At 34.5% G+C, this 13,468-nt stretch overlaps 2 protein-coding genes across 7 annotated transcripts in view; one reads left to right on the top strand and one right to left on the bottom strand.

Moving 5' to 3' along the window:
• trpa1b (transient receptor potential cation channel, subfamily A, member 1b) overlaps window positions 1-13,468 on the bottom strand; it is a 365,395-nt gene that overhangs the window by 147,342 nt on the left and 204,585 nt on the right. The gene's annotated exons all lie outside the window — the stretch shown is intronic.
• The window catches only part of kcnb2b (potassium voltage-gated channel subfamily B member 2b), a 209,710-nt gene that overhangs the window by 750 nt on the left and 195,492 nt on the right, over window positions 1-13,468 (top strand). The window contains exon 2 of the mRNA XM_690167.8: window positions 827-1,525. Within this exon, the coding sequence (XP_695259.4) occupies window positions 944-1,525 (582 nt within the window). The 5' untranslated portion in view covers window positions 827-943. The remainder of the gene's footprint in view (window positions 1-826; window positions 1,526-13,468) is intronic.

Genomic DNA, 13,468 nt, shown 5'->3' with positions numbered 1-13,468 from the left:
AACCTTAAAATAATTTTTTTATTTGATAATATAATAATATGACGATAATTGATAGCTAATTTTCAGTTTGACTTTAAATATAAATGTCAGCTTAAGGAATCAGGAATAAATAACACTATTGTTGTTGTTAATATCATTAAGTGTAAATAAATCAGTTCAGTTTGTGCAAAAATAATGAGATTGTGGAGTTGCTGAATAGTATAGTGTATAATGCATATGTATTACTATTATTATTATTATTATTATTATTATTATTATTATTATTAGGGACAAAACCGAAAAGAAAATGAATTAATAATAATAATAATAATAATAATAATAATAATAATAATAATAATAATAATTATTATTATTATTATTATTATTATTTAAGAAAGTAAAAGGAGAACAGCATGTCCTGTGATCTAAATAATGTCATATTTTATAACATCACTTTACATTAGACTCCCCAATGTAACCTTGATATGATAGAAAACTGGTGATAAATATTGAATGTGGCAACAAGATACAGTAATGCTTGTGTAATTACTAATTCTCTTTAGTTTAAACATTAAAAGATGTGCTATGAGTCCCTCAGTCTAGGCTTTGGGAAGTAAAGGAGATTAAGTTTCTTCTTTACATACAGGGCACGCTTGGCTGGTGATATGTAAATCGTATCTAATGCTTGACATTTAGCCATGCTTCCTAATGTACTTTGCAAAACACTTACAGCACAATCTGACATATCCCTAATGAATCACACAGGAATAAGCTGCCTAAATAATGTTGAACTTTACACAACAGGTGTTCTGAACAGATCCCTTTTTTTGTGTCTTTCTTTTTGCAGTCATGGAGGGACTTGTCTAAAGAGGACCCAACATAGTCATCTTTATCCAGTTGTTTTCTGGTTGGTTTTTATCTTCACACCTCTTCCTAGCAAGAGCCGCTTGTCTCCTTGCACGCAATGGCAGAGAAGGCTGGATTGGGGGTCCCAAAACCTGGAGGCAGATCTGTGTCTTCACTTCCACCCGAGCCAATCGAGATCATCCGGACCAAAGCCCGTTCCAGGAGGGTCCGAATTAATGTCGGAGGCCTCAACCATGAGGTCCTATGGCGGACATTAGACCGACTTCCCAGAACCAGACTGGGCAAGCTGAGAGATTGTAACACCCATGACTCTCTAATGGAGGTCTGCGACGACTACTGCCTGAATGAGAACGAATACTTCTTTGACAGACACCCCGGGGCGTTCACGTCCATCTTGAATTTTTATCGAACTGGAAAGCTCCATATGATGGAAGAAATGTGCGCTCTGTCTTTCGGGCAGGAGCTTGATTACTGGGGCATTGATGAGATCTACCTGGAGTCGTGTTGCCAGGCTCGTTACCATCAGAAGAAAGAGCAGATGAATGAGGAATTGAGGAGAGAGGCAGAGACTCTGAGAGAGAGGGAGGGAGAAGGGGAATTTGATAACACCTGCTGCCCAGAAAAGAGGAAAAAACTTTGGGAGCTTTTGGAGAAGCCAAGTTCTTCGGTTGCTGCTAAGGTAAGGCCAAGCGTCCCAATACTCATACAGTCAGATCAGTTCGACCTCAGTTGTGCGTTCTGTTTTGGTAGTACATTAGGTTGTTACAGAGGGGGAGTCTATTCCAAAACCTAGTGGTTTCTTGCTTGGTGTCCTAACTGTCATAAATAATAGATTTGGAGTAGTCTACTTTGGCTGTACTACAAAGGAAAGTACTCTATTAAGAATAAATTCTGTTTTGTTTTATTCTAAAACTTTGTAGGTACTTCGTTCACAAATAATATCAGGAATCTAAGAATGAAAGCTCATAAATGAGAGATTTGAAGCACTTTTGATGGGCTGCTCCTCAAAGGGGGGTATTTTGATGTTTGAGTTTTTTGACATTAGCATGTTGCTAAGCTAAATGTGGTCACATTTACCATTGTTCAGATTTTCTTGGGTGAAGTCCAGCCTTTTCAATAGGAATTAGGAGTTTTGTGTAGGTTTTGTCATATAAGGTACACAAACCTACCAATTTGACCAACAGAAAAATGGCTTGGTTTAAAAGTGACTTTGATGGTTTATAAAGTACAAAAAACATATTTTATTTGAAAATGTACTTTTTTTCTCATAATATTTTGCCTCAAATACTGATAACGTGACCTCTCTTTATTTTAACATAGCATGAACAAATGTTGAGTTAGACCAGACATGTCCAAACTAGGGCCAGCGGGCCTAAGTTGGCCCATGGTAGTTGTGGTGATTAGGCCCACAATCCCATCTGGGAAGAATAATAGGGATGGTTTAGAGCAGGGGTGTCCAAACTCTGTCCTGGATGGCCGGTGTCCTGCATAGTTTAGCTCCAACTTCCTTTAACACACCTCCCTTGAATTTTGTAGTCTATCTACAAAGCGCTTGATTAGCTGGTTCAGGTGTGTTTGATTGGGGTTGGAACTAAAATATGCACTAAAATAGACACTGGCCCTCCAGGTCTGAGTTTGGACACCCCTGGGTTAGAGGTTGTCATTTCAAATCAAATGTAACCTTTGTGTTTATTGTTAAAAGCTAGTTGAAATAAATTGTTTCAATTAAGTGGTGTAAATTAATCAGATTTAGTTTAAATGTACATGCTTTCACCTGACGGACAGGACAAATCAAGGCAAAGGCAGTTTCTGCTTGACTAGTGTATTCAGCATTGAACTCCACTGTGATTGTTCATGTTTTTATTGCGATACGTTTTGATTTTAAATGTTATACTGCATCAGTTAATATGATTTAAAGTAATTTTTTCTAATAAATTAGGAAATTACCCATGGCAACTTTAATGTAAAATAGATTGGTACAGTATATTTACCTACGGCCCACGACTCTTAATGATTTTTTTGGCTCTTTATACAAAAAATGTAGGCCCCCCTGGGTTGGACAGTCAATATATAGCTGTAATATTTTTATCAATATTTTTAGAATTGAAAAAAAAAGAATGTTAAATATGTCACATTTTAAAAACGACAACAAAACAATAATCAAAGTTAAAATATTTAGTAAAGTGTAAATTATTTTTTAGAATATTTCTACAGAGATGATTAACAGATCATGGGGATTTTTCATGGTATTTTCTACTATATTCTTTCCTGTGGAGAAAGTACTATTACTTTTTGCTTGGCTAACAAAAAAAAAAGCAGTTTTCTATAACTTTTTATCGTCAATATTATTAGGCCCCTTAAAATTATGATTACTATCATTATTATTTTTGATTAGCTACAGAACCAACTATAGTCCAACGACTAAATAACCCGACCTGCCTAGTTAACCAAATTAAACTAGTTAAACCTTTAAATTGCACTTGAAGCTAAATACTAGTATCTTGCAAATTAGCTAGACAAATATTATGTCTTCATGACAAAGAAATACAATCCCCAAATGCATGGCAATTAACATATTTATGTTATCTTAATTATTGGAGATATTAATGTAAATGTCAAATATATAATGACCGAGGCCAGACAGAATCTTTAGGCAATTTTTTGTTAATTCTGCGCAGAATTTTGTAAAAAAATAAATAAATAAATAAAATTCTGCATATTTATGCGGAATGATTTTGGAAGTTTCATAACTAAAACTTAATATATGAAATAAAAATATTACCTTTTAGCTTTTATTTAATTTTTACAAAGCAAATTCAATTAGATCAACTTATTTGATAGACAAAGCAAGTCTCTCATTTAATAGATATACTAAAAAGACAGAAAATATTACTTTACAAACTGTTTTGTAGTGTAAATAAATCATATAAACATCATCACATAAGTCAATAATGATATTGAAATTAATTTAAAAACAGAATAAATTTAAGTTTACACACATTTACACAAGTTAATAAATAGACTCAATGATGGGCTAAAAATCAGTGGAAATCTGCAGATTTCGTGTGGCCCTCCATTTTTAGTATAAAACACAAATAAAGATTTATCTTATGAACAAATCTATTAGATTTATTATAATGTTTGCCATAAGGTGTAACAAAAACAACAGATTGTAAGGTCTCATTAAGTTTTGGAATAGATGTCTGGAAATCAAAATGCTCTGGTGGCAACAGACAGATTTTAATTGATTTTGTTTATGCCTACTGAAAAAAAAATGCTGCGCAAACATATTGTTTGGCAAATTGGGTACAATGCCAATTTAAGTTTTGACAAGAATGCAAGGCAAAATCAGAATGGAAGCAAAAAAATGTGATATGTGTTGATGCTGCAAAGGATTTGGTCAGTGATAGAAGGGCTTGTTTTTCCATTTCGGATCGCAGACAGTTGGCACTGGTTGGCAGTTAGCTGTTACATGCAATGAGTGCAAAAGCAAATCTGCCTGTTGAGTCAGACTGATCATGTGTGTCACATTTTAAACCCCCAAACATATCATGCAGAAATTGTCATGTTATTGTTTTTATTAGGGCTGGGATACTTGACATAAATCTCATATCATGATATAAGCCATCTCATATCCTGATAATGACATATATCAAGATATTGTAGCATTAATGTCATTTCAATCAATTAATACTTTATATATACTGGTCACATGTACAGGACTATTTCTTTTAAGTTTTTAAAGTATATACTAAGGCTGTGCGATATGGCGATAACATCTAATGATTTTTATGACAGATATTGGGTTTTGATTTGATTTGCAATTTAATTATGTAGTCTAGCTTCAGCCCAGTAATCTGTATTTTAGCTTCTTACTGCTAAAATGCTGTGAGTGTTAGTTAAAAAAGGAATAAAAAGATATTAACGTTCTTAAACATTTATTCAAATTTGTTTTTAAATATTCAGATATGAACCACAGTTTTTTCGTTAGAGCAAGCAGTAAACACAAATAAAATGACCTTTCCTTTCTGTAAACAAGTTGAATTTAAATTCAGGAAATAGTGTGTAGCTTATTATACAAACAAAACAATAATGATTATAAAACTACAGAACACTTAGCAAAATAACATGGCTGAAACAACTCACTGGCAATACTTTCAGTTGACGTTTTAGCAAGACACTCCTTATATCACCTCAAAGCCTGTGGTGCTTTTTTGGGTGCTGGTTGCTGTATTTCCTCATGCTGTGGCAACAATTCTTTGGCAACTCTTACAAATTACCTGTTTTTGTTCAGTGTCTGTCTTTGAAACCAAAATATTCCCATATTTAGGCATGGGGGCGATAATTGTTTTCAAGGTATCCAGCGATTTGGAAAAATCAAGGTATTAAAACCGCAAAAAATGTTTTGCTATACCATTTATATGTATATGTAGAGTTTTTTTTAAGTGTTTTTTAAATGTTGTAGGGAAATCTGTGTTTTTGAAGCAATGAAGATACAGTATTAGAAGTCAATGGTTTATTTTTTTTATGTAGTCTAACATGTTTACTGTTCCAAAATATTAGAAATGTTTCTTAAAATATAATAAAAGTAATATAATGTGTTAAATAGGCAAAAAAAGTTGGTGTTTAACTAAGATATTTAAAAAGAAATTATTTTACAGCTGTAAACACAATACCGTGATACAGTGAAAAAGTAATATTTTTATGCAAGGTTATCATACCGTCAGAAACTTATACCAGCCCATGCCTACCCATATTACTTTGATATTTGTCTAAAATACTTCTGAAGTGGCAAATGTGATCATCCTACTTGACTGCACTTTCCTGTTTGTTTGTTTTTATTGTGCACGTTCTGTATAGTTCGATTGCGCACTTCTAATTGGACAGAACGTTAGGGTGCTCACTCAATTGTCTAGTAAGACTATCACACACAGACGGCAGGCATGCATTTGCTCTAGGCAGGGGAAATTGAGTACTATATACTAAATACATATATACTGTATATCATATCACAGCCTTTTGCGATTAGCTGATCACAAGTTTCAAATCGTGATTACGATTCCATTTCAATTAATTGGACAGCCATAGTTTATACTTAGAAATGTCCTCATCCAATTGTGATCATATTTCCCACTTTATTTAGAATTTCATATTAATATTATGTCAAATATTGATAAAATATAATCCAGTTAAAAAAAAAAGAAGCTAATTAAATGCAAAATTAAAACCAAGTACTTTAAAGACTGTAACTCTCTCTCACGTTTCTGTCTGTATCTATCTAATGGCGTGTGATGTGATATTGTGCTCATATAAAAAGTGAACAATGTATTTTGTGACATCATATATATATTTATATATATATATATATATATATATATATATATATATATATATATATATATATATATATATATATATATATATATATATATATATATATTTTTTTTTTTTTTTTTTTTATAACCATATTCCACAGGGCTATTTTGTATATGCAATAAAGGGTAAAGGGCAAGTTTTTTGTTTGTTTGTTTGTTTGTTTGTTTGTTTGTTCTTAAATGACTAACACAATGCTACATCTATCCGATTACATTCATTGAATCATTCATTGTACTTGCTCACAATGCCTAGACAAACAATGGTTGTATGTCCCTGTGTAGCTCCTAATGTCTGCCTGTAACTGAGGGTGTATCTCCATCAACCATTGGCTGAAGGGAACATTGATGAAATTCAATCACTGATCATTTAAGAAAGTATCCAGCATGGAGCTCAGTGCCAAAAAGGTTTATATTTCATGTCTGAGATAGATAGCATATCATAAAAAAACACCCTGGTAAAGTATGACAAAAATGCACATTCACATGAGACAAAACAAACCAAATATAGATGTTAGCACAAGTGTTTTGGACGTCCTGCAGTATGTGTTGGTTTTAGCACAAATGCAGTGTCATCTGTTTTGCTGGACATTTCCTCCACCTATATGGGAATCATGGCTGATTCAATTTCAGCCTCCCTCCACCCACTTAATTTATGATACAGGCTCATGATGGAAAGTGCAGGAAGATTGTGGTAATATAGAAGGCATCGGCTGTTTCCTGCTCTGGGTGTGGATTATAAGAGCTCAGACACTCACTGTGGTCGGGGAACACTGTGGTAATGCCTTGATTTTTACCTCACAGGCAAGTGAGGGAGAGTCATTTGTGTTTGTCAGTGCTCCGTTACGGCTTTCTAAACAGCATGCAAAGGCACAAAGGGAGGAAATTATATGCTTGGAGTGTATGGGGTGTGCGTGTGCGCTCCCAAATGTACGAACAACAGCTTGCTCATAGATCTTTGCCTTAGAGCTTCATGCAGTTTGAATGAGGGAAGCCTCTTTATATTCACAGGAAATACCCTCATTTCAAAATTTGTGCATGGTGCAGGGAAACTAATTTAAAGATGAAGAGATGGTGGAAAGCATTGCAAAATTGTGATTCATTTTAAAGATAAAGATTAATTTACATCAGATTTACTTATTTATTTGATATTTCTGTTGTTTGCTGTCTTCTTTTTTTTATTTATTTAATTCAGTTGTTGTATTTCAAGCCTGCAATATGTTGCCATGTGCTATGCAAGTGTTTTTTTTTTTACTAATTACAGTCTGGCTCAGGTATCATTTTCACGTCCTGTGCCATGTAGTTTAAATACCAAACGCACTTGTGCCCATTTGTTCACCTATAAGCCTATTGGTATGTAGAGGAGGTGTGAAAAGGCACATTGTTTGATCCACTACTATTTTGAGCCAACTGAATGCTTGTGTATAAATGATATGTCTCTATAGGTGGGTACATAAACACGCATACATGTTGCTTATTACACACACAAGGATACGCAGCAGCACACAAACATTTTTAAAAATAAAAAACTACAGAATTACAATGTAAAATTATTTATGTTTTCTTATATATATGAAATGCTACATCATAATGGAGAGTTATTGCAAGTATCAAAATTAGTCCACCTAGCTATCTTCAGCTATGGCAAAGACATTTTCTACTTGCATATCTGTTTCCTCGCTTGTGAAGCGTTCAGTTTTTCCCACTTACAAAGACTCGACATGGCACAACTGCAATTTGCTCTCAAAGGGAATGGAAGATGTGACTGGTTTTATTCACATTATGCCCAAAACATGAAAAGAAATGTTCCGGAAAGACTAAGACAGAAGGCAAGTCAGTTTATCAGAATATGTGGTATATTGGACTTATGTAACTAGGTAATGTGGGAAATAACTTAGATAATGTGGGAAAATCTAAAACTGTGGTAAAAATCAGACGAGGGCTTTTCTTTTTCAGGACTGCATTTTAAGACTGTCAGTTGGGATTAGGGAAGTGGGTGGGCAGGTCAATCTGTGCTTATAAAATCACCATTAGTTGAGTTTAAGGAATGAGGAGGGTGAGTCACTCGACCAGTCGATCAGTCTTGCAGTCACTCAACGGCAGGTCAGTCAATCAGTCAGTCAGTCAGTCGATCTGGTGGATTTACGCCAGAACAGCAGGCGCAAATGGCCCTCGTAAGAGAAATTCCCGATCTCAAAAGTGTACACAGCAGCCTCTGGTAGATTTGCGAAAACAAAAACTACAAAAATGTAGCTCCTGTGATGTATTTGGCACTCTCCAGAAGTGTATATATTGGTACATTTTTAGAATGAGTCTGGGTAGCATAACTCTTTGAGAGAATAAGCACAACCCAAGTCAAAATGGATGCGCTGCAACATGCGCTTTAAAAAAAATGTGGTTAAATCAATAAAATAAAGCCTTCTGTGCTTGCAACTACACATTAAAATTAATTTGTTAATGTTTTTTTATTTAGTTTTAAAGTTAATGTTTACAAGTTAAACCTTTTAACCTTTTAACAGCTATTTTTACTTCTGATTTAAGGATATCTTTAGGATATTTTTACATAATGATGTATTGAAACTAAAAGCTTTTGAGAAAATATTGAGTATGATTTTGAGTCAGATGACAATATTTTCAAAACGATCTGTAAAAAAAAAATACTAAAAAGCTATATGCCAAGTCAACTTTAGCAATGTCACTTTGAAAATAAACACTATACATCTGTTATGTAGTCCACCATTTTTGTTTTGATTGTAATATACTGAATACCTATGCAGTATCTATGTGCATGGTACACCTTTAATTATTTACTCGTTTTTTTTTTTTTTTTTCAGAAATTGTGTATTTTCAGACCTACAAAACTGTTGCTGTTCAAATAAAATGACCCCAAAAATAATAAATAAATCTCCATTTGTGCTTATTTTATATTTATCTTTTTCCAAGACTGATAAAAAAGTGATGTACTTAATAAAAATGTCAATTATGCTCACACTTCCATTTGCTATTAGTAAAAGAAGGAGACATTGCTAACTCTCCTTGACTTCAAATGGTTGGACAATCGCTAAGTCCTTTAAAACCAAAATACTTTAATCTACAGAACAAATAGACAAAAAGAAAGAGTAAGAGAGAATAAAAATGCTCTGTTAAGAAATGATGTGCACTTTCCCTGGCCAGCAAAGGACCATTACGTGCTCAAATCCTGTTCCCAGCACTGCGACACTGTCCGCACACATGCAGAGATCTCATTACATCTCCTCAGAGGAATCTCCACTAATGTGTCCAAACATTACAACACCGAACAATCATTTACCACATTACCTTCACAGGGAACACAGGTTAAAAATGGAAGCAATATGATTGACACATGACTAAGGGGCTACTACTTAGGGTGTGCAATGTTTGTCATTAAAAATAATACCATAATTGTTGAATAAATAATGAGAGATGACATGATTGAGCATGCCATTTAACAAAAAATACTGAGATGAAGCCTGTTAGAAAGCACTTTTTAGTCAAATGAATTAAATAAATGACTGTACAGATTTTTATTTATTGTATTTATAAATTACTACCTTAATTTAAAGGGGACCTATTATGCAAAATTTCCTTTGACCTGGTCTCTTAATACTGATGTGTGTCCACTGTGTAGTTGTGTAAACAGCGAGCCTTTAATGGTGAAAAGCCACCTACTCTTTCTTATGATCCCCACAAATCATAGGCAGTAAGACATTGTTGCTGTACTCTGTGTATGTAAACTGTGTGTTTTTGATTTAATCTAATGTGTATGTGAAAGTCTACATGCAATAAGATAACTGTAAAAAGAAAAACAGTAAAACTGTTAGGCCTGTACACTGTACACCCCTACTGAAAATATAGTTACATAAGTCCAATATACCACATATTCTGATAAACTGATGGAATGGAGAGACGCATATAGGAAAAACTGTGGTAGACCAACTGAAAACTCACTCCCGAATCAGCTCTCTTCAAACATTCACCATGAATTATAAATGCAATGGTCAGTTTGCACACAAGCAGGTTCACAAACACGCACACATGCAGCTCAGTCTAATGTTGTGGTCTTGACTTACAGAGGTAACATTCACAGAGGAGAGAGAATCATTTGGGATTGTTGCACCTTGACACTATACACCTATAAATAGGCAGTCGGCTAATGCAACAGTAGCCTTAGGAGTGGGTACAGAATTTCCATTCGGCTAGGGGATTTGTAAGAGGACAAAAGATATAGGAAGTCCTTCACGGGACAAACTGAGAAGAACTGGTTAAAGCGAAGCAAGATGCATTCATCCAAATGAGAGCAATTAATCTTCATAAGGACCCTCTTGTTTATACTGGAATATAGTTATCATCTAAACAGTAGATTAAATACAGTTTAGTTGTTGGTCGACTGCATTAATAAATCATGCTGGACATGACAGAAGTGCAGTTTTATGTACAGTAGTGTTAGTGTGATGTTATGTTCTGTATGCTCATGCATCATACATTAAACCATCTGTCCACATCTGCAAGATTTTTTCCTCCAGGAGCTAAAGCACACTGGGGAGGAGCATGTGTCTTCGTATTTCATTATAATCAGAATTGTAAATAACTTGTACAGTAGTGGCTGTAAATACAGCATTTGAAGTTATGGTGGACTGTATTCCTACCAGATGCATTGCTTCAGGTACTCCACAGTAAATGTGTCTTTGTATAATTTATATTGCCGTATAATTGACTTTTGATATATTTCCTGCAAGTCTTCAATGGCATTTTGATGTATGATTTCATTATCATTATTATAAAGCATTTGTTTTTAGTCTGTAGTATATATGTAAACTTATATAGTTAAAAACACACACACACACACACACACACACATCTCTCTCTCTCTCTGTGTGTGTGTGTGTGTGTGTGTGTGCGTGCGTGTGTGTGTGTGTGTGTGTGTGTGTGTGTGTGTGTGTGTGTGTGTGTGTGTGTGTGTGTGTGTGTGTGTGTGTGTGCCAATAGTGCGTCAATTCATCTTGGCAATGACAGATACAATTCCTTCTGTACACTGTGGTCAGAGGGATTTTGAGCCATTCTTCTTGCAGAATAGTGGCCAGGTCCCTATGTGATGCTGGTGGACGATAATGTTTGCTTGCTCCTCCAAAATACCCCGAAGTGGTTTAATATTATTCAGTTCTGGTGACCATGCAGGCCATGTGAGATGTTCAACTTCACTTTCATGTTTATCAGACCACTCTTTTTTATTACTGTTTTGTCTTGCTGTGTGTATTGTGCATTATCGTTTTGATACACGGCATCGCCTTCATGATACAATGTTTATCCCTGTGGTTCTACAGAATGGTTCGGTAGTCCTTGCCCATCTAGCATTGTAATCATAGTATTGGGTCTAGGGAATGGCATGATATTGCAGCCCAAACCATTACTGATTTACCCCCATACTCTGGGCATGCAAATGTCTATAGGTGGTAGGAGCTTCTCCACACTGTATCTCTCTTTGTATGTGGAAACACATAAAAGGTGAACTCATCAGAGAACAATACATGTGTCACATTGTCCACAGCCCAATATTTTCACTGCTCGCACCATTTAAACGCTTGGCATTGGCACGAGTGGCCAAAGGTTTGGCCATAGCAGACCAGCCATATATATATATATATATATATATATATATATATATATATATATATATATATATATATATATATATATATATATATATATATATATATATGAGCAATATCACACGAGTAGCAGTGCGATATGGCTGTATATCGGTTCTGGTGGGAGGTGTGCGTTAATGCTCCTTAGTGCCCCCACCAGTGCCGATATACAACCATATTGCACTGCTACGAGTGGGATATTGCATTTATACAACAGTTTGACGGCATAGTTGTGTATATAAAAACAAAATCAAACATGGAGAATAACCCTTTTGTATAAGGAACTATTTTCTTTCGGGTTGGATTCAAATCATAAGCTGACAGTTAAACAGCTGAGCAAGCATCTTCTAAACTTTAGATCTGTGGTGTCTGCTTTTTGCTGGTTGTATGTGGGCGGAGTAATACACAAAGGGTAAAGAGGCTGTACGGGTGCTGATGTTACTTAAATGTATCACGGCTATCAGCCAATCAGATTCAAGAACCAGACAGAACTGTTGTGTATATGTATATATATATATTTATTTATATTTATATATATATGAAGAGTTCAGTTGCAAAATCCTCTAAATGCCGTCTGAAATTTCCATTAAAAGTTAATATTTTGCCTCCTTTGTTTATGTTGAGATATTTAACTTTAAAGACCAGGAAAAAGACTTATTCTTTGTTATAAAAGTGATATTACTAAAAAATACACAGGAGCCTGTTATCCTATTAATTATTAACATGCTGACATAGCCTTTAGATTAGTAATAATTTGATAATAAACTGATATGATAAATACAATAATAAATGTATACTCTTTTGATTAAATATGTTTTTTAAAACTACTACTACAAAACTATAAAATCAATGGTTTACAATAAACAACATAACACCATTGAACTGAATAATTTAGAAATTATGATTATTATTATAATATCTTTAATCTCCTTAATCTTTTATTTCAGTGACTTTATTTATAAAATCACATTGTATTTCGTAATCACTCCAAAACTACCTTAATGTTTCAAAGTAAACAGAAAATGCCTAGTAAGGTCCTAAGACTCGCTCAGTGTTTACTTGGTTCATAATTTGTGATTTATTTATAGTCTCATATATCTCAGAGAGAGCGCATTGCCAGTGTATCTTAGTTATTGCAGAGTAACAGCTGTGCCCTGTAGGTTTCAGTGACTGACGCAGAATTGTGAAGCTCACTTAAACTGAAGTTCAGGACCTGATGGAGTGTTCATGCTAGAAATGTCATTTTCACATGTGCAGCTAATGCACCTCACGCCTTGTATTTATGCCCTCGTTTCAAACAGAATTACGGGACTAAAATATGCCACAAATCTCCGCCACACTGGAGCTGGCACTCACAGGCTGATTTAAATAAACTTGTTTTGATTTAAAAGAAGGGTTCAGGCTCAGTTAATGCCAGCTCAGTATATTTGTCGCCATCTCAGATATAGAGGAAGACTCGTAATGATGAAGAATGAATGGATTTAGATTTGGTGTGTCTATTATAGGCTTGAATTTATTTGAATTCCATCTGAGTTTTTCCTTTCCTTTCGTTTTTTTTTCCTTTAAAGTTTTTGCAGTGCTATA

Source organism: Danio rerio, chromosome 24, assembly GCF_049306965.1.
Source record: "Danio rerio strain Tuebingen ecotype United States chromosome 24, GRCz12tu, whole genome shotgun sequence".
Taxonomy (NCBI): Eukaryota; Metazoa; Chordata; class Actinopteri; order Cypriniformes; family Danionidae; genus Danio; species Danio rerio.
Note: the sequence above shows the minus strand (reverse complement) of the source record. Positions and strands in the feature narration are given on the sequence as shown.